At 41.5% G+C, this 26,448-nt stretch overlaps 2 protein-coding genes across 5 annotated transcripts; both read right to left on the bottom strand.

The window, feature by feature from the left end:
- Nucleotides 1–938: 938 nt before the first annotated feature.
- Nucleotides 939–9,817, bottom strand: LOC306822143 (protein SSUH2 homolog). Its single transcript, XM_079340913.1, has 12 exons — nucleotides 9,626–9,817; nucleotides 8,384–8,464; nucleotides 8,222–8,297; nucleotides 7,160–7,289; nucleotides 5,691–5,751; nucleotides 4,479–4,600; nucleotides 3,593–3,655; nucleotides 3,328–3,407; nucleotides 2,847–2,939; nucleotides 1,759–1,864; nucleotides 1,321–1,428; nucleotides 939–1,151 (listed from the first exon to the last, which is right to left on the bottom strand). The coding sequence occupies exons 1-12, from the start codon at nucleotides 9,636–9,638 to the stop codon at nucleotides 1,011–1,013; spliced, it is 1,074 nt and encodes a 357-aa protein (XP_079197039.1). The 5' UTR covers nucleotides 9,639–9,817; the 3' UTR covers nucleotides 939–1,010.
- Nucleotides 9,818–16,097: 6,280 nt separating this feature from the next.
- Nucleotides 16,098–24,805, bottom strand: rem1 (RAS (RAD and GEM)-like GTP-binding 1). Of its 4 annotated transcripts, none has more exons than XM_079341988.1 (5): nucleotides 24,321–24,805; nucleotides 21,135–21,539; nucleotides 18,099–18,181; nucleotides 16,812–17,019; nucleotides 16,098–16,734 (listed from the first exon to the last, which is right to left on the bottom strand). In XM_079341988.1, the coding sequence occupies exons 2-5, from the start codon at nucleotides 21,499–21,501 to the stop codon at nucleotides 16,457–16,459; spliced, it is 936 nt and encodes a 311-aa protein (XP_079198114.1). In that variant the 5' UTR covers nucleotides 21,502–21,539; nucleotides 24,321–24,805; the 3' UTR covers nucleotides 16,098–16,456. The 4 variants fall into 4 exon arrangements, with proteins under 4 accessions (XP_079198114.1, XP_079198115.1, XP_079198116.1 ...); XM_079341989.1 differs by having other exon boundaries at nucleotides 24,330–24,805; XM_079341990.1 differs by lacking the exon at nucleotides 24,321–24,805 and adding an exon at nucleotides 23,537–23,597.
- Between the last annotated feature and the right edge of the window lie 1,643 nt (nucleotides 24,806–26,448).

The following is a 26,448-nucleotide window of genomic DNA, read 5'->3' as shown; positions in this document are numbered from 1 at the left end:
GTAATAAACTTGTGGTAATAATAATAAAAGGCTCCGTGGCTTCAGATGACTTTGTTAGACACTTTAATGTCATAAATCAAAAAGGCTCCATAGCGATTAAAGCTAATAAGTGCTAGCATGTTAGCTCAGTGAACAGGTGGAGTGTCACTAAGCAAAGAAGAGCAGATTTTGCCCGTTTTTGAGACGTTAAAATGCGACCCGGCCTGTAGGAAAACACCTCGCCTGCTGTTCCTGGATCATGAAAATCCAGGTCAGATTTGTAAACAAAGAAGTGTTTTTTTTTAACTCTTACGTAACATGAAACCACCGGTCAAAGAGCACAGGTAGGAAGTGGATGCGTTTTTTTAAAGAGCGATCTATTGGACCTCTGAGGTTTCCATGTAAACCTGAGGATGATATTTGGCACATGCCGGCACAAGCTGTTCTGTAAACTGTTCGGATAAAGTGTTTTCTAGCGGAGAGATCTTTGGTAGTGCTCAAAGCGTCAGGCGAGTTTCACGCAGAAATAATAAAGACGGTTACGGTAGAATCGTTTCTGTCCCCTAAAACAAAACAAAATGGAGTCAGACATGAGCGGCGGCGCTGATGGCCTAGTGGTTCGGTCCTGCCACATGTAGGGAGGTGACAATCCTCCAAGTCAGACCCTTGGCTCCTTCCCTGCATGTCCATGTCAATCTCAACTCACTCACACTCACACTCTCTCTCTCTCTCTCGCTCTCTCTCGCTCTCTCTCGCTCTCTCTCGCTCTCTCTCGCTCTCTCTCGCTCTCTCTCGCTCTCTCTCGCTCTCTCTCGCTCTCTCACATGATTTCTAACAATTTCAAAAACCCCCCAAAATAAATCTTCCAAAAATAAAAATAAATGATATGAAAGATTTTCATACAACCCAAAGTGTCTTTTAATCTATAAATGATCAATACATGTTTAAAGTTGACATTAATTTCATATATTGAAAAAGTAAATGTTACTGAGTGTGTGTGTGTGTGTGTGTGTGTGTGTGTGTGTGTGTGTCTACTGGATAACACAGCAGCAGGTCGCGGGGTAATTTTCTGCGCTGACTTGGTTCTCGTTGCCATAGACGTAGTAAACGTGGGAGCCTCCTTTCCACTTATAGTTCACCTTAGTGATGGGGATCAACTCGACCGTCTGCCTCTGACAGAGAGCGAGCGAGAGGGAGAGAGAGAGGGCGAGCGAGCGAGAGAGAGAGAGAGAGAAAGTATTAACATTTTCGGTTATACTTTCTTTTCAGAGTGATTTTTTTTCTTCAGGTGGATCAAATTTAAAAAATGACACTTTAACATATGTGTGTGTGTGGACCGACCTGCTGCAGGATCCGGGAGCTCTGGGCGTATTTACTCTGATGGTCTTTGATCAGGCGAGCAGACGCCTCATCCATGGCCGGGTTTGGAAACCCGAATAGAGGGTAGAGCTGAGAGGAGACAGACAGAGAGACTCTTCAGCAACACCCGAAGGACTAACGCACCGTCCTGCATGCTGTTGTTTTTTTATGGATTTGTTGAATTGAATTGAATGCATAGTTATTAATGCAAATCAGAGTGAAATACAACAACAATAAAGTTGATCTAATTAGTGTTTAAGACTTGAAATCAAGATCAGGAGATATATTTTCCAGGCGTCTTTTTTCCAGGGGAAAACTCGGGAAAGGCATGGGACGTTTGTAATATTTCTGTGTGTGTGTGTGTGTGTGTGTGTGTGTGTGTGTGTGTGTGTGTGTGTGTGTGTTTGTGTGTGTGTGTACCAGGTACTGGTTGTTCTTGAACAGCTCCTTCCCGGTCACCGAGCGAAGATCATCGACATTAATACCCGAGTTCTGCTGCACCACGTGGTCCTCCACATTATTAGTCCTGAACAAACACAGCACAAAGACGTCGCTCTGTGAATCAACACACACACACACACACACACTCAAGAGTGAATAAATCTATTCTTCTCCTCTTCACTGGGTCCGGTTTATGTGGAGTTGATCATTTAAGCCACTAGAGGGCGGTATGACAGCACCACCTCTCAGATAAGTCAATTAACACTGAGCTACATTAGAGTCGGCCGTACAGGACACCTTCAAGGACCTTGAGGGGACGACTGTGGGACGTCTTCAAGGACTACTGGAATATTATGGGACTCTGGGGAAAGTCTCAAGGACACTAAAAAGGAAACACTCACTGGTCCCACTTCAAATATCTACACAGCCCCTCAGAAGATTTACAGGATATGTGGAGCCAGAGCAACATCTTCTAGGTCCAACGGTTTATTCTAAAAAGGACCCATGAAAAACCTAAAAGCCTCTGAATCTTTAATGAGACAATCAAACTTGATCGTGGATTTATTGAAGCTGTGTTGGGACAGATTTGCTGACTCACATCCGACCTATCAGAACCAACATCAGGGCCATTGTAATAAAAGGAGGACATCACACATTCGCTATACGTCCACCTCAGGACGGAGCTACAGAGCCTTGGGGAGAGCCGGATGCTGTAGCTGCTGCGATAGCTGGAAAAAGGCCTCGTGTTGTGTGTATGTACTGTTCCTTGGTTGGTGTCGTCTGTTGGACAGAAGCAGTTCTATCAAATAACGTCTAAAAAAAAAAAGCCTGAAAAGAAATCTCATGAAAAGCTGAAATATCATCCAAGACAACTGTTGCATGTTAAACGTCTGCTAAGATCTAAGATCCATCTCGCCCTCCTGGTGGGATTTAAAACTCCTCAAGGACCCTAAGGAACAGAAAAGAGGACCACAGGAAACCCCTGAACCTGTTGGGGATCCACTGATCCACTAAACTCAAGGACCACCAATCCGGTCCAGGTCTCAAGTCAGAGCACCGTTACTCACCACTCAACTTTCAGCTTGATGTAGGTCAGCAGTTGTCGTTTTCCTTCACAGGTTTCACAGTCCTTCGATCCCCGTGAGTCACATTCTGTGCACCTAAAGACGCAACACACACACACACACACACACACACACACACACACACACACACACACACGAGTTCAGACATGTGACACACATGGCTCACATTCTTCAGGGATATGATCCAAGAGGACTGACACAGCTGACATGGCGGTGTTTATTAAAAGGGTCGCACTGTGTGTAACATGTTCTACATCGACATCCAGCTGAACACGCAAATCTGCCCGTAACGGGAAATCCACACGTTGTAAATGTGCGTGATTCGACTTTTTACGCAATTTTGTGACGCACAAATTAAAAAAAAAATAATAATAATTGCTTCATTCTGAACGCACCTCGAGAGGTGTCTAAGGTTTAAATATAATATGGAGAGTTACAGGTCACCCTGTCCGCCCTGCAGTACCTGTCTTTGCCTGTAGAGTCACAGCGAGTGCAGTTTTCATCGTTCTTAGTCCCGGCGCCGTTACACACCCAGCACGGTTTCTAGAGAGAGAGAGCACACGCACACACACACACACACACACACACACACACACACAGAGTCGAAAATACATCTTCATACATCCACAACGATTACTGTCATATCAAACAAACTGCCTTTAATGTTAGATTGATGTCTTCACTGTTTCATTTGTTATGACTGATTCAGAGTTTACAGCTTCACTTACATATCCGTTTCCATGACACTCTACACACTGCATCATCCCCGAGGCGTGGCAGGTGTGGCACTCCTGCACACACACACACACACACACACACACAGACACACACACACACACACACAGTTAAATATATCTTTTTCAGTCTCATTAACACAGGCTGATGAAATGCTTCGAGTCAGAATGCCGCTCTCTGATTGGCCGTCAGCCATCTGTTAAAAGTTAGGCTTAACAGTTCTAATAAACCTGCAGCGGTAACCATAGTAACAGTAACTCGGCTACACACTATGTTAACAGGGAAAATTACACATGGCTGGTAAAACTTCTACCAAGTGAATTCCTCAATGTGAGATCTTAAACTCACGAAACACAGAGGTTCAAGGAGGCTTGAAAATACCTCAAGGACGAGTTCAGAGTTCTGGACTCTCCTCTTTTATTGTCCAATAAAACGTCATCAAAACTCCTGCAACGATATCCGGAGACGTAGCTCGACCATCAAAGACCTGAGGAAGTCCTTGATGTTAACCTGGAACCTTATATGGCCTCACTTAGCCACCATTTAAACATTTTCCAAAACCTTTCAAAAACCTTGAAACATGGACAACAAGAGTTCAAATATTTCAAAGACTTGGAGCTCAACCTGAACGGATATTTTGGATGTAAATCAGACTTAGTACGTTCTCAGTGGGGATTATGAATGGCGCTCTTGGAGCTCTGTCAGATCCCATCAGACCTCTTCAAGGAACAATAAATGTCTCTGTCAAGACTCCGGGTCATTTCAGGACAACCTTAAAGACCTTTGAGACGGTCTGGTACCGAATCTTCATAAACCATCTGAAAACTAATCAATCAAGAGTTTTTTTATAATTGAATCTGTCTTTGTTCAACCAATCACCTTGATGGAGGAGGTGAAGGGTACGCGTATCTCTTCCGTGTGATTGGTGAAGAGGCTCGGGGGCGTGGTCTGGACCTCCCAGGGTTGGGGGGCGGTCTGGGTGTAGAAGTCGGCCGGCTCACCTGTCGGTCACACAATAAAAGGCATGACAAACACCTGTCAATTCAAGAAGAAACACGGAGCAGCAATTAAAGTCATCGATATTTTGTGAGCTCGGAGTCGGAGACGTCAGACTGGACATTTAGTTGACCATTTTTTTTATCATAAATCTCAACTCTGATGTTTTAAAGGTAACTCAACATTTGGGGGTTGGAGGTTGTTTTGTGGAAAACTAAAAAAGGAACAATCAAATGAACATAATTATTTAACAACTTAGGAGCATGTTCACTCATGGTTCTGACAGTAATAGTAATTTAATGTTGTCTGCCTGACATTAATGACTGAAATTGAGTTATTCTTTACTCGCTGAATTTATCCAGATAATTCAATCATCTCGTTTTATGAGAGTCAGCATGCAGCTCTGTGATATCACACGTCAGCACAGTTAAGTATCTTTTGTAAGTCGAGCTCTATGAGGATCTTTAAAGTTTATTAAATGAAGTTCACTCCTCTAAAGTTCTGTTACATTAAAGTTTCATATTATACAACACTAACATGTGTCTCTAGTGTGTCTACAAACCCCCCAGTGATGACGAAAGTCCATCCTCTCGGTCTTCTGCCGGCTCCACTTTTTAGAAAATGTGTGCTCAAACAGGCCGTTTGGAAATTTTCCCTTCATGACATCACAAAGGGCAGTAGCCCCTCCCCCAGGTGGGTGACACTCCCACAAGCTAGGTGTTTGTTCTGCCCTCTGAATCTGCCTTCTCACCGTTAACAATAGGACATGGAGCCAGAAAGCACCGAGTACACCCGAGGCCCTTCCAGAAAGGGGGCGTGGTCAGACACAGCTCATTTACATATTTAAAGCGACAGACACAGAAACAGCCTGTTCTGAGCAGGGCTGAAATAGAGGGGTTTATAGACATGATCAAATACAGGATCAGAGTGGATTTACAACAACACACTTCACACACATGTTTCAGGGAGCGCTGAGAGTTATTTACACTCGTTGAAGAAGGAGGAGAATATGTGACCTTCCTGGCATCTTTAAGTTTCCATCTTCAGTGGTGACTTGTGATGATAATAACGACTACAAATTGTGCATGTTTGTACCTTCGTGAGGTTTGTGGGCCCACTCAGTCAACCTGGACTCAGTAAACGTCTCCAGTCGGTACTAGAAAGCAAAACATATATAAAATTCAACCAGAGACACATGTACTACATGTTAAAAACATGAACCAACAAGGACAACAGTAAAGGACTGAAGTAAAAATAAATCCTCAATGATTTTTGTATCAATTCGGTGACTGTCGTCTGTTAGCAATAAACTGCTAAGAGTTAATTTAGCATAACGTGTGTAGCAGACATCGTTTTATGAAAACTGATCCAAAACAAAGAGTCTGATTTAAACACATTTAGGTACAAAAAAGGATAAATAGTAAGGCGGGCAGGAGATAAAGAAGACATTTTCGTTTGGCTCATGTCTAACACAATGTGCACATTGTAAATGCAGACATGCAGCTGTTTATTGTAAGCAGGAGGCATTCAGGGAAATGACTCTGAGTTGGGATAACTAAAAGTCTAACTCACATTCCTTGTGGCATGTCAAAGATAAAAAGATATTCTCGAAGTTTAAAATATGCAAACATGAAACCAGAGCTGTCACAAGTCTGATGAGGACAGCTGAACTGATTAAAATAGAAACTGTCCAGACAGTCACACGCAGCATGAACACAACGGAGACACAAAGAGCTGGGTTTTGTGTTTTCAGCCTCAAAATGCTGCATCCGCTTCATTTATTTACACCAGTGTGGTTTGTCACATATTTGTGTCACATGAGAGTCTCTGGGATCAAATGACAGTCATGTGAGAGAGTTTTTTAGACTGGTATACTATGAAGTGACGTCATCTGTCGGGCTGACCAGAGACTGATTCAAACTGTCCTCAGACACACTGGAGACAAAAACAACGGGGCCTGCGAACCTAAATCCTCAGTTATTTGTTTATGCCATTTCTGCCTCTATTAGAAAGAACAGCTGAAGGGAGAGCGGCCATGTTGGGAGGAGAGAGTGCAGACTGACGTGCAGCGAAGAGCCAAAGTTTGATCTGAATCCACGGCCGCTCTGAAAAGGATTGTAGCTTCCCAACGTGGGGCTCACGACATAACGGCTAGGCTATCAGCGCATTCAGGCCAAGAATACGTTTCTAAAGTAAAACTAGCCGCTCTGTAGTGCTGCACGGAAACACAGCGTAGCTTCCTGCTTTATCTCTCTTGCCTGGATCTTCCTATAGGAATTGTTCGGATTTCCATTTGCCGTTTGAGTATGATCGACAACTCGGTCAGATGGCAGGTCGCCCCCTGCTGGCTGGAAGTTATAAACGCAAAAACAAAAAACAAAAGAAGTTGGCCCTTGTAGTGAGGTGATAACTGATGGCTGCCAACATTCCTTTTAAGGTAAACGCTAACATGACCTTGCTAGCTGCTGCGGATGCTAAAATGGGAGTTACACACGTAGTGACGGTTCTTTGAACACAGGTTGAACGCTAACTGAGCGTCGAAGGCGGAAGGAACATCAGCTCACCCTGTAGGTGTTGAACGGCTCCAGGTTGGTGATGACTCCGTCGTTGGCAGGACTTTTGCTCCAGCAGCAGTGAGACGAAGCAAAGCTCTTGAACGCCTCATGAGCCACATCCTCCGACAGAGAGGGAATGCTGCAGCACAAACACAGACGGATTAAGAGTTAGCATTTTTGCGCCATTATCACAATTTTGACGATTTTACCGCCTTTTGTCTATAATAACATAAACGTTGTCAAAGTGTTTTGAAATGATATAATCGATGTTTTTTCAAGTTGTCATTGGTCATGAAAAGTAGAGCAGCGTAAAAAACGTAGAGTTTTTAATATTAAACACAGACTGTAAATATTACGGTCCTAAGACATATTTACACCAATGGCTGGGAGCGAGTGAGTGAGTGAGAGAGAGAGAAAGAGAGTGTGTGCAGGACTTAGACTTTATTTTGAAAATTCAAAACAAAACTTTACACAGTATTGGGTTCTTAGGGATTTGTGTTGTGTTGCCGTGGTGTCATAACAGGAATGGGCAGCTGTCAGTCGCCTCTCAACCGGAAGGTCGAGAGTTCAATCCCCAGCTCCTGCAGCCACATGTCCAATGTGTCCTTAGGTCAACAATTTACTTCAGCCCAAGTTTAAACCTGAATTTCCCCATTAGGGGATCAATAAAGTAAGTAATATCCTGTTGTTCCCGCTGCTTTGTCAGTGGCATCAATAAACTCATAAAGATAACTTCAGATCTGCACATTAATCACCTGAGAAGTAGGATTATTTTCTCATCTGCTTAGGTAAAGTCGCCCCCTGCTGGCCATTGGTGGAATGCAGGCAAAAGGTTAGACACCTATTTCTTCTACACAGTTTTGGTTTGGTGTAAGTTTTAGAGAATTAAGTGATGCGGAGAGAAGTCTTGGACAAATTCAATAAAACGTGAGCTTCTTTGTTGTGATGATGAAAGTCTTCCTCTGCAGCATCCTGTTTTTTTTTACAAAAGACGACCTAAAGCTCTTAAATTAAAAAGTTGGAAAAGGGATTTTCCAACTCATATTCCATGTAAGGAGCACTCAACTTTACCTCCAGTCATCAGGTGTGGGGGCAGGCTGGGGCGGGGCTACAGGCTCCAAGGGCACGGGAGGGGGCAGGTAACCTCCTGCAGCGACAACAACAACATGTAGGCTTTAGGTAACCGAAACAAAGTGAAATGATCTGAAGATTTGTTGGTTAAACGTGTCTCACCTCCTCCCACCACGGTGCCTTCATAGCCGGGAACGGTGCCAAAGATGTTGGCTGGAGGGGCGGTGGGACTCGGATATACTGCTGGAGAAAAACAGGGAAACACATGAAAAAAATGCGTCTTTTAGCAAATCAAATATTTGTCTCAATCCACCTGAAATGTGTGCAGGAAAACAACAACGCACGTCCTGCATATTAACAGCTGTGCATGCTTACAAGACAGCAGAAAGTCTTTAATCTGAATTTAGCCTGCAGACTGAAACCATCAACGCTCCATCTCAGGGGTTTACAGGCTCTCTTTTCACCTCTATAAAACATGCCTCAATGTGTTTCTAAAGTCCAGAGTAGAGTCACCAGATCCTTAGATAAATCATGTTACTTTAAATCGACCACTTCGTTACTCGCAAGGTCTTGCACACTTACAGTTTTCCAGTTATAATTAAAAAAAAAAAAAATCAGATCATTTTGTGCTAGAAATTAAAAGTCCTCCTATTGGTACAAAATTACTTCTTTTTTTTAATTTAAGAAAATATCCCCACCCACAAATGTTAATACAAATATGTATTAATTCTTCTCAGATTTAACTGTAGGCTATTTGCACAGTCATCCACAACACATGTGCACATGAGTTACTTTCATGTTTGCAGTGTTGTCTTTATGCATTTAGCTCCTGTACAAATAAAGGTTTAAACTCTGTCAATGTACGTCGACGTGCACGCTGCACCGTCACCATGGAGACCACGTAGTGCCCACCCAGTCTGGACTTTGATTGCGTCAATTGATCCGCAGCAATGTCACAGGCCTAAAAGTAAATCCACCAATAAACCAAAAAGAAAATAAAAACAATGAAACGGTTTTAAAGTTTGAATATCTGACATACACAGGCATTTTTCTGTAAAAAGAAATAAAACAGTGTCAAACAGTGAACTTAATGAACTACATTTAGTTAAAGAATTAGATTTCAAAATAAATGGTGGTTAAAAAGCAGCTTTAATTCCGCATGAAGTCTGTCGTTTTCTCTCAGTCCACACAGCACCAGACCAGACAGAAGCTGGTCTGCATCAGTCAAACTAGAATTTAACACAGACTGGAGAAATAAAGACAGCTTCTTTGAACAGCGAAGAAGTTGCGTGTCTTAAAAAGGATGCATGCATGCAGGACGCTCCTGCAGCGGCGCTGAGCTTTGGTGGTGTTATGGTCAGTTTGGTGACCGTGCAATCATGTGTCGTTTGTTTCTGTCCTTACCTGCACTGTTCATCCTTTTTGCTCAGTTTCAGTAAATCCAGTCAGTTTTTCCGTTAGCTTCGCTCAGCAGACTCTAATTACAAGTTGCCTGCTGCAAGTGTGGAGTGAGCGACAATGTAACACGGAACTTCCGGTGAAATATTCAAAATAAAAGCACGTTCGGTTAATGACCTTTTCTTCTATTGTAACCTATGATTTTTTAACTCATAGTAGGATGCTGTCGACATATTGTGAAGTATATACAGGTACAGATGATCAACAGGCATAGAATCAGCTAAAGGTTTCAATAGTTCAGCTTCATTGGGTAACTATTCAATTGATAGATAGATACTTTATTGATCCCGAGGGAAATTCAATTCGCAATCTACAGAAAATATAAAAACAAACAAAGACTACCTGATGCCATAAGAACATTATAGTTTATGACATAATACTAACCACTGAAGAGAACAGCTTTTCTAATTTTGTAAATACAAAGTAGGCCTTTACCATTGGAGAAAATGATGTCATGTGCGGCGATAAACAAAAGTAAAGAGTGCATAAAGCAATAACTCACAGTTATAATATCTATCTGCTGTTCTTTGTGTTTTTACAGAACGTGTTTGCAACTCAATCCAATTTCTAAATCCACAATAAATATTTTTTTTTGGCATAAATGAATCTGAGAGTATCTGAAAGTCAGCTTTAGTTTCATGTGACCGCATCAAAATGGCATGTCCAATCACACACTTGTTTTTATTACAACAGGTAAAATGTATACATGCTAAAACATAAAAATCAATCAATCTTATTTTGCTGTTTATTGCAAAAAAAATTAAATGTAAAAAAAAGTCAGTGTGTTATTTGCAAAGTGTGTGTGCTTTTATTTTGAAGGAGTCAGCTATAACTCCTGGTGTTGGTGGATTTTTCCTCTAGTTTCACCCCAGCAGTGTGAAGGAATGATGACCACGCCCCATCTGGAAAGGATTCCAGTAAAGTAGTTGATTGTTAACAGAGGGGAACAGAGAGGAAGGGAGTGGGGGGGCTAAATGTCACGAACAGAGACTAAATGAACATAAAAAAAAAAAAAGGATTTACTAATTGACAGTCCTGCAGCTTGTTCTCTTTGTGAATCTGACAGGTGTCACACTGAGACAGGGCATGAGTTCAATAAAACATGTCTGGAGCTGTCTTTAAAGGTCAGCCATGTTCAGACAGCTTGTGTATCCTTAAGGTACATTTTTCACAGGTTAACAGGAAGCTGCTGCTGCTGCTGAGGATCCTTTCAGTGTGATGTCATTTCAGGTCAAGCCCCCCCCCCCCCCTCCCTGTTTACCTGCAGGCAGTTTACGATGGAGGTCATTGTACACATTTTTTACTTCATGCAAAGTCTGAAACAATCAGGTTTGGGATCTGTTGGTCCGGTCTGCGTTGATCATATAGAGGAGAGAAGCTGACAGAGATGAACTAGCTGAAGGTTCCACCGACAAGTAATAACACGCCAAAGCCAAAGCTTTGAGCAAAGGAGCTTTGAATTCCTGGTAATCCCACCCTGCCCCTCTTTCTCTCCACCTGATGATCCTCAAGGCCCCACGCTCGACCTGGAGGCTTTTTTTTTTTTATCTCTGGCGACAAATTAGGAGGCGGAGACGCGTAAACTAAACAATTAAATCACAACATGTTCAAAGCTTGTTCAAATAAGAGTTATTTAGATCCTGAACGTCAATAAAAGTACCGATTTTCACAGCATGAAAACAGTTTTATTCATAAATGTCATCTTGTAAAATGTTTGAAAGGATTTTTTGTGCCTGTGTGAAGCACTTTGAATCCCCCCGGTGTCTGAAAGGTGCTTTTTGTTTAAACATGACAAGCTTGACTTGCTCATGTCTGCATAAAGTATCTTTGTACAAAAACAAAACAAAAAAATGCCAATAAATAATCTTTATGTTTTAAAGCCTTAAAACTCGAAGGGTCAAGTAAATGACACTTTTTGTTCCTGAAGAAGAAGAAGAAGAAGAAGAAGGAGAAGAAGAAGAAGAAGAAGAAGAAGAAGAAGAAGAAGAAGAAGAAGAAGAAGAAGGAGAAGGAGAAGGAGGAGAAGGAGAAGGAGAAGGAGAAGGAGGAGAAGGAGAAGGAGAAGAAGAAGAAGAAGAAGAAGAAGTAGAAGAAGAAGAAGAAGAAGAAGAAGAAGAAGTAGAAGAAGAAGAAGAAGAAGTAGAAGTAGAAGAAGAAGAAGAAGAAGGAGAAGGAGAAGGAGAAGAAGAAGAAGTAGAAGGAGAAGGAGAAGGAGAAGGAGAAGAAGAAGAAGGAGAAGGAGAAGGAGAAGAAGAAGAAGAAGAAGAAGTAGAAGGAGAAGGAGAAGGAGAAGGAGAAGAAGAAGAAGAAGAAGTAGAAGGAGAAGGAGAAGGAGAAGGAGAAGAAGAAGAAGAAGAAGAAGAAGGAGAAGGAGAAGGAGGAGAAGGAGAAGGAGAAGAAGAAGAAGAAGAAGAAGAAGAAGAAGAAGTAGAAGAAGAAGAAGAAGAAGAAGAAGTAGAAGTAGAAGAAGAAGAAGAAGAAGAAGCTCCACACATAGACTGAACTATTCACACATGCTCAGACAGGACCCTGTGGACGTGCACTAATGGAGAGATGTCAGAGTGAGGGGGCTGCATACGGCGGGCGCTCATTAGGCCTTGCTCAAGGGCACCTCGGCAGTGCTTGGGAAGTGATTTATTTCTCCCCACCTACCAGACCAATTTCTAGAGAGAGAGAGAGAGAGAGAGAGAGAGAGAAATCACATGCAGGAAAGGAGCCACAGGTCGGAATTGAACCCCCGACTTCCCCTTTGAAGGACTTTGGCCTTCATACATACTGAGCAGAACCAGAATTATTGCATGAATGGAGAGCGGATTGGATCACATACGTTCTCCCTCCTTTTCCAACATGTTGCCTGTTGTCTTCAGATGATTTGTTAGTTTGTAGGTTTTTTTGTCATTGGAGGAAAAATAGTGAATGTTCTTAATGATTCTTCGATCAATCAACATGAAGATATTTTATTTTGATAATTCTTTTCATTTTCTTTTGTATTTTTCTGTAACTTGTTTGCTATTTAAGTAGTTTACTAATGCTGCCAAGATTAATTTAATGTTTTTTATTTTTCTGTCATCGTTGTGACGTTTCTGTTCTAAACTGTAAATACAGACTTTTAATGAGCAGACAGCACACGACCAGCAGGGGGAGCCAGATTCTTATATACACACACACACACACACACACACACACACACACACACACACACAACCAAACATAGGAACAGAGGGAAACTGCTCAGTTTAAATAAACACAGGGGGAGTGTTTGATTTTCTGTGTCCTCAAATCAAACGCACCTCAAAGGGCTCGGCTGTTTGAAACATTCATCAGAATGATGTTCAGCTCTGTGACGCGTGTTCACACACACACACACACACACACACACACACACACACACAGGCTCTCATGAGTCTTTAAGGTTCAATGACAGCAGTTTACGTTGATGTTATTTTTGAAGAGAATTAAGTTAGAAAAAGAAAAAAACCTACCTTTGGTCATCTTTCCTGAGCCAAAAGATATATCGTTCATCTAAGACTTGGCGCCTCGTGTTCCTCCTGAAGATCACTTAGGAGCCTTAAAACAAAGACGTAGATCATCTCTGTGACAACGTGAATTCACTCTGTGAATGAGCTTCAAATGGAGGAGAAAAGTTCATGACCATGAATCTGAAATTTACACGAACAAAACAATGAAACAGCATGTTTGAATATCCTCTCTGACCGTGAGCTCTTTTCATTCGCTCCTGAAAGCCTGAGTGAGAGTTTCCCTGACGGGTGGAGCGGGAGACGAGACATGCAGGACTTTCACACTTGCAGAAAACTCCTAAAAAAAGCTCCTGGTATTTCCTGGAGGAGTTGTATCTGAGAATGCAAACAGACACATTTTTCACTTGGACTTTACCTGGAGTGTTTTTTCTGCAGCAGGTCGGAGTGAGCTGATGTGAGAACGCAGCAGGATATTATCTGGAGAATTCACCTCAAGCCAAAAGATCTTACAATCTACAAGTGAAGCCATAAATAAAAAACATCATTAAAACATTTTTTTGTTTTTGTTTTTGTTTTAACATTTCCCACTAATGTCTGTGAAGAGTTTGTGTTTTATGCTTTTACTCTGAACTGCACAACAGTGCAGACACGTTTGCTTAAACTTGGACTTTTTACTTTGAATTGTCCGTTTGGATTCTTCATCATTTAAACAGTGGATCATTTATATTTCTTCAACTTAGCCAGCTCTACATGTTCACTGCTAGAAAAGAAAAAAAGAGCAGAGGACGAGCAAGAGGGACGTCCAGTAAGATCAACAGCCTCATGAGTTATTCTAAAAATCTGTGGTATGAGTTCTTATCAAATCTTCTCCACGACTTTTACACCTCAGAGAGAAACCACCGACGGGGATTTCTGATGTTTCTATTCAGGAGGGAGCTGAACTCACAGCTCGGAGCCTCTGGTCCTCCTCCGCTGAGAGGATGTTTACACATCACTCTGTGTGTGTGTGTGTGTGTGTGTGTGTGTGTGTGTGTGTCTCATCCGGGTTGAGTAGAGTCATGCATATTTTCCATTACCCTCATCAAATCAACAAATCAATGTTAAACACTCCTTCTCTGTCCCTGTAAAACCACAGAGCGCATGTTTTTATCACCTCCGGAGGACAGATCAATAAGCAGATTCGATATTTGATCAGTAAATTCTGGGACAAACACTGGGCCAGATGTCATTTCCAGTTAAACTGGTTTGACTTGAACCAGTTTATAGCTTCATTTCCAGTTTAATGACTCTGCTGATCGCCTGACTTTTTCTCTCCAGGAACCAACAGCTTCACATTTTTGACCCTGGATAAAATTTGTGAAATGTTCGCTGGAATTTTAATGAAATAAAACAAATTCCTGTTCTTCTGGAGCCCTTTATGAGAACTTTCCATGCAGCACGTTGACCGTATCAAACATGTTGTGGTTAAAAAAAAAAGCAGATTATTGGATTTATTCTGAAATCAGAAGAAACTCAAACTCAGTTATGTGTAAAACTTTAAGAACAGCAGAACTGAGTTTATATGCACTCTCGTTTTTTTCTATCACACTCCATAGTGTTATCGGAGTATTGAAAAATGTAAACACACACTGTGCATATTATTCTTCCATCACGCAGGCTTCGTCCAAATGACGACTTGAGAGCCGAGCTGAACTCGGAGCTGAGGAGTTCCAGTAAATAACTCCGACGCATCCATCAGCCAAACTCCCGGCCTGTTCTTTTTCAACCCCACAGAACTGTCACTGTGCAAAACCTCGGCCCGTTATGACGACCACTCATTAAACAGCTTCTTTTTTTTTTTCTTCTGATGTGTCTCACGGACCACTGTGGTCACCATGGAAACCATAAACATCCACAAGACAGGGGGGTTTGAAGTTTGGACCCGAGAGTGTGTTTATGTTCGGTGAAATGCAGAGGTTTGGCAAAAAAAAAAACAGCAGCTCCAACAAGAAAGACATCAAGACAAACGTAAAAAACAATAATAAAGAAAAAGAAAAATAGATCAGAACTTTTCCTTTAACGAGGAATCATTCAAAGCTGACTTGTTATGCGAACTTTTATTTTAAAATTCACACACAAGTGTAATAATGCTGGACGCCCAAACGAAATGAAACGTGGCCAAAGTTTCAGATCAGTGAACGTATGTTTGAGTAATCCCAGGATGAGTCTGCAGAGGGCGCTAAACGGCTTGATTTGAAAATCACGGGATAGTTCCTCGATATGAAACCAAGATTTTCACGACACCCACTTCAAGCCTCTGAATAAGCCGTGGAAACCTCTTACACAGACTGTCTTCTGCCAGCTCAGAAGGGTTGCCCCTCCCCTGGTAGCCCTGCAGCGTTCTGCCCAGGAAGGCAGTCCCAGGAAGAGCTGGCCAATCAGAAGAAAGTGGGCCTGTGGGAAGGGGGGGCCTTGAAGAGACCGCAGCAGAAAACAGAAGCTGAAATGAGAGATTTTTTACAGATTCTTACATTTATGGAAACTTTGATCGATCATGCGTTAGTGTTCGTCACATTACTCCTCTCCTTTTCCCCTTTATGTATAGTTGCTTTTGTTTACAGACCTGTCAATCATTGGTATTATACCACTTTTTAAAGAATCAACTGACTCATCAAAACTGAACGTTTTCAAAACAGAGTTCAGCCAGACATGAATCAGCACGATAAATACTATTTTTAATTACAGAAACCAATCGAGAAAAAAATGATGAGATGTGTATTTTGGTTTAATTGTTTGACTTATTTCTTTGTCAACATGGAAGAGGCGGGCTTTATGACCTACTGTAAACTACAGCCGGTCAGTGGGTGGAGCTCCGATAGTTTTGGCTTCACATTTGTCATCCTGTCCATTTTTATATGCAGTCTGTGGTTGGATATAATTCACACATGATTCTTATAGGATTGTTTCTTTCAGACTTTATTTTGTACAATGCTGAACTGAGAACTGTAGAAAAAAGTAGAAGACAAGCCGAACAGTCGGGTGTTTACACACACTCACGAACACACACACTCACACACACACACGTCATTGCGTCTTTAAATGTACAGTGATGATTCTTCCGCTGAGTTTGTAGTTTTTCATTTGTCGAAAAAAAGTTTCAGAAGTTTGTCGACCAAATGCTGAAACAGGAAGTTATATACACCATCGCAGAGATGCTGTTGGCTAACTCCTTTAACAGCCAAAAATGTTAGTCGTCAACTTTCTGAGCGAGAGAAAACCCCCAGAAACCATTGTCCACCATGTGTCCCTCCTGGCGTCCTCAGAGGACGGCCAGGTCGTGGCAGCTCTTTGATCGCACTTTGGCCGCCATGCGTTGGTTGTTTCTCGCTACGAGTCGATCCAGGAAGCGGCGAGCCTTCTGCGTTACGCTCTCTTTACGTTTGTAGACGGAGCGTCTGCGCTGGATGGCCTCACTGCCGTCCCGACGGAGACGGATCTGTCGGACCACGCCCTCGAAAAGCTCTGAGACGTTGTGCTGCAAAGACGCCGACGTCTCAATGAACTTACAGTCAAACACCACGGCACACGCTCGGCCCTCTGGGGGAAAAAAATCAGGCTATCTGATATAAGCATCAATAATTTGAAACTTCTCGTATGACTTAACATTTGACTACCTTCAATAGCAACTTCCCTCGACCGCACCAAGTCGCTCTTGTTGCCCACGAGGATGATGGGAAGGTTTTCAGCCTGGCGGGCTCGCCGCAGCGTGATACGGAGCTCAGCGGCTGAATCGAAGCTGGTTCGGTCAGTGACAGAGTAAACAATGACGTACGCACTCCCGACCTTCAGACAGTTGTCCTGAGAGGACGCGTCCTCTCCGTCCTGAAAGAAAGATCTTAAAATCAAGATTTAAGGAACATAAAACATCTGATACAGGTTCAATCCTTTAAAACCAGGGTCGGTAATCGGTCAAAGATTTTGAAAGTAGCATTCTCTCAATGCTCTGTCTGCACCCACCTCCTCCCTTCTGTGCTCCCCTCTTAAGCCACGCCCCCTCATTTACATGCACAAGCGCCATTTCTCCAGAGACGGACATCTCTTGGATTGTGTAGAAACTTTGTCGTCTCATGTCTTATTCAGCGGTAAATCATTGGTGACGCACTTTGAGCGTGGGCTCGTGCACACAAGAGGTAGAGAGCAAGCAGGAAGACAGGGAGGCGTGTGATTGGTTCATCAGATTGGTACCTCGTGGCAGACATTGGTTGAAGTTTTTACAGGCTCACAAACTGCCCTCAGATGACGGCTTTTCTTTGTTCCCTTTTCAGAGCGCAGAAGCTATTAATTTCTGTCAGAACCTAGAGAAAATGTCAACCACAATCTTAAAAAAAAAAAAAAAAAAGTATCTGGAGAAAATTACCAACTCATTGCAACTTTTTGTTCATAACCATCCCGACAGATTTAAAATCAAAACCTTGAGCACCCTCAGGCCCTTTGCTCTGTGGCCACAACCTCAGTTTCAGGGCGCTTCTCATGGTTGTTTACTTTTCCAAGTTAAGAAAGTTAACCTTTGCTTCCCTCCATAATGACTATTAGGTCTATTTAAACAACTCATTAGGTCTATTTAAATACCTCCACATGCTCACCAAGAGAACATGAAAATAATATAAATAAATAATTTCCTGGGATAAGCAGCGGCGTTAGGTCCTGGAAACGAACCCCCAAAGACATGTGTCACATTAGTTGCTCTTTAAGTCTCCATATGTGTCCACTAAGCTGATTTTAGAGGTTCCGCCCCTTCTTGATTTTGATTGGTCAGTGAAGGAGAAGCGACATTGTTGAGTGCGACGGTGTCATGAAGGGCGTTTAAAAGCTCTGTTTGTACGTTGACTGCTGAAAATGCAGCCAGCGCAAAAAAAAAACTGTGTTAATATTCTTTGACGTTTCATAATAACACACTTTACCAGTCTGTCGTTCACCCAGTTGTCCATGACGATTAGGGTGGTTTCCTCTCCATCTACTGTTAGCGTCCGCTTGTACGTTTCCTCTGTAAAAAAAAAAAAACAATAAAACAATTAACTCAAAATAGTCTGCAGAAAGCAGCTTTGTCAGGCTGTACCGCTAACAACTGAGCCGCATGCTTTCATCAGTATACTAACCTATTTAGCATGTCTACAATAATCCATATTTACCATGTTGGAATGCTAACACTTGCAAATGAGCACTTAGCACATTGATGCTAACGGGAGTGTCTGTAGTTTTTGAGTCATTAACTAAAAAAGTGGACTTGTTACATGTCTTTGTGGACGATCGATTCAAAGGGTTCGATATATCCTTTCAGTCATCTTGGGATGATATGATAACGTTTGTTATGGTGCTATAAAAATAAAGATTGATTGATAGATAGCCAACTTTTGTGTTATGTCTTTTTTTTGTTGTTGATGTAAATATGATTGAGTCATTGTTATGTTGTCGTGTGATACATCTGGAAGGCCCCTGATTTGAACTGAATCAAAATCATGATTCATCACCATCATCACCCGAAATGATGATGCTGGATTAAAGTTATTTATTTTATTTAGTTTCATGGCTCTTCACGAAATCCATCCAACAGATTTTGAACAGTTCAAACATCTAAATAAACAAGGGGGAACAGCGATTGTTATAAAGAGAGAAAACACAAAACGATGCCTTCAGGGGCAACTTCCTGTACACAGAAACAACAAGGTCAGAACATTTATAGCTGGGGTTGTAAACCAAACATGCAGCTCATTCAGCCTGAAAGCTATCAGCAGAAAGTCCCTGCCCCATCACACCATGCCGGGCTGTCACCGATCAATACAGGCTGTCAATCATGGCCTCAGGCCAATCAACACGTGACACGGGAGCGGATCAATGATGTGGAGTCAGGCAAGGTTGTAATGTCACAACAAAGTCAGAGGCAGACATTTGAGCACGTATCTGCTGAGCGCGAGAAGGAAAACTACAACTCAACAAATAAAATAAAAATAACACTGATGAAAGAAAACCAGCTCGTTACTTCAGTGCAGTTTTTGAGAGGAAGTTAAGGAAAAAAACCCAGAAAATGCTCTTACTGGAGAGGTCACTGCATCAGTAGTGCTATATCGCCAAGTTTAAAGAAAATAAGAACAAAAACGTCTAAAGCACGCTTTTTAAAACTTATATGTTACTTACTTACTTAAGTTAAATTTTTATTAAAATTCAAGTTTAAACAGGAACACTTTTTTTAAAACCATACTTAAGGTGAAATACTTGATAAAGAATTACATTCAGAGGTCAATGTGCGCAGCCTGGCTAACTGTTTCCCTTTGTCGCCAGTCTTTGAGCTAAGCTAAGCTAAGCTAGCTAGCTAGCTGCAACGTGGTGTCGATGTAAAGACCTACGTACGTGGATGGGCCACGTTGGTTACTAAGAGGGTTATATTAATGCTATTCTCACTGTCAGAGGGCTAAAAGGATTTAAATACACTCAACTGCACAATTTATTTTTAACAAAACAGCCAATTTTAGTAAGTTTCACTGCATTTATTCAAACGTTATATGCTCTGAGTTTCTTTTCTTACGAAATGCATTTAGTAATTCTTCATAGAGGAGATCTACAGACACAAATACACCCAAACATTTCTACTTATTTCTTGCAAATAACAACACATACACCAGTAATCAAAGATGATTACAGAATTTATTTAGTCTTGGTGTATGGTGTTGTATCGGCAGCGTTTATTTTAATGTTGACAGCTTAATGGTATCTGAAACTGAGTCACGGGCCGTTTTGAATAAGAGGGGGTGTGCTTGTGACCCCTGGGACGTCAGTTTCCCACCAAGGATCTAACTCATGGAAAAGAGAAAAAAAGGGAACAGGCATTGTTCCTTTGCTTTGAGACATTATTTGTATTGCTATAACTTAACATTTGTTTGTCAGAGGAGGGACTGTGTTGTTTTTTGTCTCTTAGAAGTTCTCTAGTCTCCCTTTTATCTTCTGCCAAAGCATAGTTTGAGATTGTCTTCCTTGTAGTTTATAGCTGCTCTGTTCCAGTTTAACTTTTATTGTTTCCACACTGCACTTTAGCATCACTTCCTGTCATTTGAATCTCAGTATTTCCTGTCGGGAATGATGGAAAAAGTGTTTGTAGGAATGTTTACAGCGTTAAAACTTAAAAAAAAAAAAAATGAGCTGATGAAAATATCAACCAGAAAAAGAATATAATGAAAACTGGCAGCAATAGACTGGTGTAGTTTTGAGTCCTAAAACCAGGAAGTGAGTTAGCATTTTAGCGCCGTGGTTCTAACCTCTAAAAGTCAATCTGGATTTTGAATGTGTTTGTGTTTAGACTGAAATAAGGTCTGTGGTTAACACAAGCTGAAGAGATGTTGATGTTTTGTTAGACGAGATAAACTACGTGCGCTAAGACCCACTTGTGAATTTTAAAGTTTTTACGCGAACTTTAAACGGCGGTTGCTAACGAGTAGCTAACTGAAACTACAGTGGTTGTTGCAGACATTAAACGTCATCACTCTCTCACTAATCCTCCTTACAGCCTCTAGTCATGTTTTCAGTGCTCTTGCAAATATTAGGTCATAAACAACTTATTAAGCTAACGTTTAGCTATCTTGTCAAATCCTCTGATTAGATCGATGAAGCATAACGGTTGTGACGTCATTACAAACCGACCGCGGTGTAGTTAGCTTGTAGCATAACGTTAGCTTTTTACTTCTCTCGGCTGCATTAACTTTTCAAACTTCATATAAATTATGTTCATCTGTAAAGATTATCCCACTAAACAAAACAGCAATGCATCAGAAAATGTGTGTTTGACACAGAGATTATTTTCTGCAATGATCCAAAATCCAATGCAAAAATCCCATAGACGAATTGTCGTAGGAACCACCGGCGCCATTTTTTCGGGTTGGCCTACAAAAATACGTCATTACTATATAATGAAATATGTAATTATATTAGTTAATATAATGGGATCACACCTCCAGGTTGTTCCTCTTTCTCTGTGACACCAGCAAAGATCCCTGCGAGGCTCGTCTTCCCGACTCCGTTGTCGCCTAACAGCACCACTCTGTAAACGCAGTCCGAGTCGCTCAGCGAGTCATCTTCCGAGTCTGAACTCCACTCGGCGAGGTAGTGGAGGGACTTGTCTCCAGGGTGGTAGGACGCAGATTGTCCGAGAGGAGGGTGACTGCGCTGGGGGCGGGGCTGATCGGGGTCGTGCTTGGTGCTGCCGGTGAGTTCTGGGTCTCGGGTCCAGGACGGTTGCTGGTAGAAGTGGGTCGGAGGGATCGGGGTGCTGCCTCGACGCCGCAGGGGCTGCTTCTCTCTCTGGGTGTTGAGGGTCATGTTTTCTTTCACGGAAAGGACATCAGGACCAGATGATCCTGAAGAGGAGAGGGAGGCATGATGATTCAGTTCTGAGTCTTCTTGGAAGGTCTTTTGATTGATTGATTGATTGATTGATTGATTAACAGAAACAAAGTCGCGAAACTTCTGCATTTCTGAAAAGCTGAAACCTGACAACTTTCTTTGGTTGTCCGCCCATATTCTCATGTTTTAGTGTAAACGCACAGACTCCAGCAGACACTTAGCCTTGACGAAAAATGTGGACGTGGTCTAGTTAGAAACCTTAAACAGTTAAAAAAAACAATGACAGCAGCTGGAGCTGTGGTTGTTAAACCCAGGAGACATAGATACAAGTAATGACATCATTATTGTCTCACATGCTGCGTTGGTGGACTCCAGGGCGGAGCAGGACACGGGGGCCTCGACAACCTGGGAGCGGAGACTTTTCACTTCTCTGATCGTAAACGCTCTGGTTACTTATTGCTCAAACAACATCTGTCCGTCCATCCAGTCATTGATTTGTTATTTTAATTTCATTGGACAGTCTATAAATTTCTATCTTTCCACCAACAATGCATGAACCAATTGTTGTATCAATTATTCTTACATCCATCCATCCGTCAGGGCTCTAACAGCAACATGACGCTCTACACTTCCATTCAGTCTGTGTCTCTTTTATAAACGTGTTATTGTATTTAAAGGGATTTCCTATTTAAAGCCTTTCTGAGAAACTTTTGTTTTGCATATTTTTGGGGCCATTGTTTTATCTTGAGGATTTTTAACGATGGAAGTATTTTAGATGGAGACTGAATTTCATTGTTTACATTTTTGAATTCATTAAGTTCTTTGAGTCTCGTGTGTAACCAAAAAGGTATTCAAGTAAAAAAGTTGTGAGGCTGAAAATGTCCGAGAGTTTTGTAATAGCAGAAAGGAAAATGGTTGTTTACGTTCTGTATCTGCTCTGCATGTGCTGTTCTACGTCCTCTGTACTACCTCGCACAAGACATCCTGTCACCGCGATAAAGAAAGTAAGCAATGATGTCATCTCTTCTGATATCTGTTGCCTTTTGGCTCTCGCTTGGTGCAACGTGACAACTACAACTGGAAACCCAGGTTTCTATTTACCAGAGTTTTCTGTCTGTGTTTGTTTGTTATATTTAAGGTCAATTTGCTCCACTTGTCAGGTCAGCTGAAGAGAGACGGGAAAAAGGTTGGCAGGAGAGAGCAGGGCATCACATGCAGCGAAGCACCAAGGTTTGGAGTTATCATCCATAATGAAACTGTGGGAGAACGTTTTGAAAGGCTTTCACTTTTCACTTTTCTGGGACAAATTGGAGCGTATGGTACAATTTGTGTGTCATTTTGGGTTCTTCAGAAAACGCTCCCAGTCAGAAACTTTATTCAGGACAACGTGTCGATTCAAAGTTCAAGTTTCTAATTTATGTGACGGAGAGTTATGTTCACACAACAATATGATTGCCCCACATTTGTCTGAGGAAGGTGCTTTGGATGGAAAGTTGCCCTCATTAAAATTGCTCATTTTGGACCTGAACAGTGTGCAGATGTTATCGTTTCTCCCTTTTTTTTTTTCTCCACCTGCACCTGCACCTGCATGCACGCCGCTTGGATATGTGCACACTCGTCTCTTTATTCTGTTCTTGACCTTCAAACGTTTTCAAACTGAAAGGTTAGAAGTACTATATTTTTTATTTATAATTAATTGTTCACTTATATGCTGTATGTCTTCTCATTGGGCTTAGAGCTTGTAATAAAGTTTACATTACTAAAGTTAATTGATAAAGTTGCTGTCAGAGATCCCAAAACGCTGTTTACGTTCATGATTAGCTTATTTCTAAAGGAGTTTTGGAGTTAACATAAAACTTTGTAAAAACTAAAAACCAGAAGCGAGGCAGAAGAGTCTCCTTGTGTCGTGGAAACAGTTTCTGTAACACGGGATGGACTGATGATAAATGAGCCAGAGGAATTCTTTGTTTCCATTATTTACATTGAGAGCACATTTCCTGTCAAAGATTACATCCCTTCAGCTCATCATAGCGCTGAGCACATTTTACATTTTGTTCTGGACTTTGTTGAACTTGGTTCCCTCGCACCGTCCCGTTAATCCCTCTTTAATGCAGCTCTGTTTAAATCAACTGACGAGAGCAGAATCAGGGACCAGAGCCTCTCGTGTGCGTACGACTGAATAACCTAAACACGTCTGATTGTTCTTGAACCTGCACAACAAAAGAATGAATGAACTCATGAAGACTTGGAGCATGCATAGAAGAGCACAAAAAACCTCCTGCAATAAATAATTAATGCATTAAAAGGTGCCAAGAATGACAGTCAGTGAGGCCAACTTAGACAAGATGCAGACGCTTATTTTGGGGTCACAAAACAACATAAAGAATAAACTATTCATCAGCAGTAATTACTATATAAATATGTATATTAGTACATTTATTTCATTGTCATATAGAAGATAAATACGTTTTTTACCTCAGTTTAATCATCTGGAAGAAATGTGTTTTCATGTCACATTTTTTCCTGAAAATATCTGAAAATCCTGTAAATCTTTATGATGCTATTTGGCTTTAAAAGTAAAAAAGAAGAAGAAAAAAAACCATGTGCCTACATGCACACATTCATACATTCTCACTTATAATTCAATATATCTGAAAACTTTGATTGTTTTGGTTCCATGAGGAAACTGAAATGATGAATGAACACAAACTTAAAATGTGTTTTTTTTTTATAAGAGCAGCTTTAAACTCTCACAGAAGTAAAAATCAGCAGATAAGAAAAGAGGAATAACTCACCGCACGCACCGTGAACTGCCCCGTTTTGTTTCTGTCCAGCGTCTGTAAACAACCGAGCTGAACTGAACCCGCTCTCTGTGTCTGCCTCCGTCTGTGTAACAGTACCCCGGTGCCACAGTAACCCGGCGGAAAAAAAAGAGTTCCACAACAGCGTTAAAAATTCAGCAGTGGAATCACAGAGTTATCTACCTCCCTCTGTGTGTGTGGGTGAGTGTGTGTGTGTGTGTGTGTGTGTGTGTGTGTGTGTGTGTGTGTGTGTGTGTGAGAGAGAGTGTCAGAGCGACAGCAGAGGAGAAACAGATAACTGAGGGGGGACTGTGTGTGTGTGTGTGTGTGTGTGTGTGTGTGTGTGTGTGTGTGTGTTGTATCATTGCGGAGGCTGAGCTGGTTAAGGGAACATTTTGGCCACTTCCTGTTTGACACAAAAGAAACCGTTTGGCTCCATAAAACACTTCAGAAAGGAGACGAGTTGACCAAGAACAACTTTTTGGGTGAGCTCTTCAACCATCCCTGAAATAAAAAAAACATGAAGCATCACAAGCTAAACATCTATACGCATAATGTCCTCATGTATGACGTGATGATTTCAACATATTATGTGCACTTAAAGGCAGATCCCTTTAACGCCACGCCTCTCACTTACATGCATCGCTTGAATGGTGCAGAAACTACATCATGTCTCATTCAGCGATAAGTTAACTCTAAAAAAGTGACTTTTTTTTACTTCTCACTTTGGCCAACGACAAACTCACAGTTTGAACTCCATCGTCGCTAACGTGCTTTGAGCGTGAAGGTGACGAGTGAGCAGGGAGGCGTGTGATTGGTTCATCAGATTGGTACCTCGTGGCAGACATTGGTCAAAGTTTTTACAGACTTACAAACTGATGCAGATGACGGATTGTCTTTGTTCCTTTCTCAGAGAACCTGAGTTATCAACTTCTGCCAGGACCTAAAGACGATTTAGTCTAATATTAAAAAAATGTACCTGAAGGAAATGACCAACCCTGAATTTAAAATATCATGAGCAGATGTGATTTGACGATGCTTGCCTTGGTTGCCAGGTGGTTGCTGCTAGTCTAGAGGTTCCCAAACTTTTCAGCTCAAGACCCCATTAATAAGGGTGCCATAGACGGGGCGATCCCCTCGAGGTGGTTCAGACAGCCCAGAGCCATGACCACGAAATAACAGGCCTCCGTTAATCTTTGTCATTTAAGAAAACAGGTGCATGCATGCATGTGCACACTGACATTATGATGCAGCCTAATTGTTAATTTTTTTTTTTCACTTTGGTGTCATTTGAAATTGAACTACTTTGCATTTATTTTAATAATACTGGCAAAAATATACAGATTTAAAGGTCACATATTCTCTGAAACACACCTCACCATGTTCCTCTAACTCTAACACGTCTCTAGTCCGTCTATAAACCCCCCAATGATGAGAGAAGTCCATCCTCTCCGTCTTCTGCCTGCTCCACTTTTCAGATAATGCGCTCAAACAGGCCGTGTGGAGAGTTTTGTCACATCAAAGACGACTTCTGATCATCTGTGTGCGAGTACTAATGGGTTTCCACACTTTCCACATTCGTCATATTAGATCATAAAGTTATAAAGAGGTGAATGTTTGACTTGTTCTGTGTCAGAGTGAGTGCTCTTACTGAGCTCATCACAGACAGATTAGTTTAAAAGTTTAAAGATGATCGCTGACTGTCCTGCTCCTGCAGCATGCACCAATCACTCATCTTCACCTTTACACTGCGCCCACTTACACCAACAGCGCCCTCTGCAGGAAGACCAATATAACTGAAATCAGAGAGAGTTCAATTTAACCTGCTTTGGAAACCACTTTCACTTTTCTAAATTTACAGAATGATTACGTTTTATGAGGGTCATACTTTTGTACATGTTGCTTTTCCTTTTCTTGAACTGAAAATGTTTAATGTTTCAATAATGAGAAATATCCTATATACCTTGAATTTCCCTCAGGATCAATAAAGTATCTATCTATCTATTTATCTATCTATCTATCTATATCTATCTATCATCATCCAGCAGCTTTAAACTGAAATGTCAATCCCAACATTTCTGATTTAATAAAACTGTTGGTTAATTATGTGGTGTCGTTTGAA

Source organism: Symphodus melops (genome assembly GCF_947650265.1).
Source record: "Symphodus melops genome assembly, chromosome: 4".
Lineage (NCBI taxonomy): Eukaryota > Metazoa > Chordata > Actinopteri > Labriformes > Labridae > Symphodus > Symphodus melops.
This window is presented reverse-complemented; position numbering and strand designations above follow the sequence as displayed.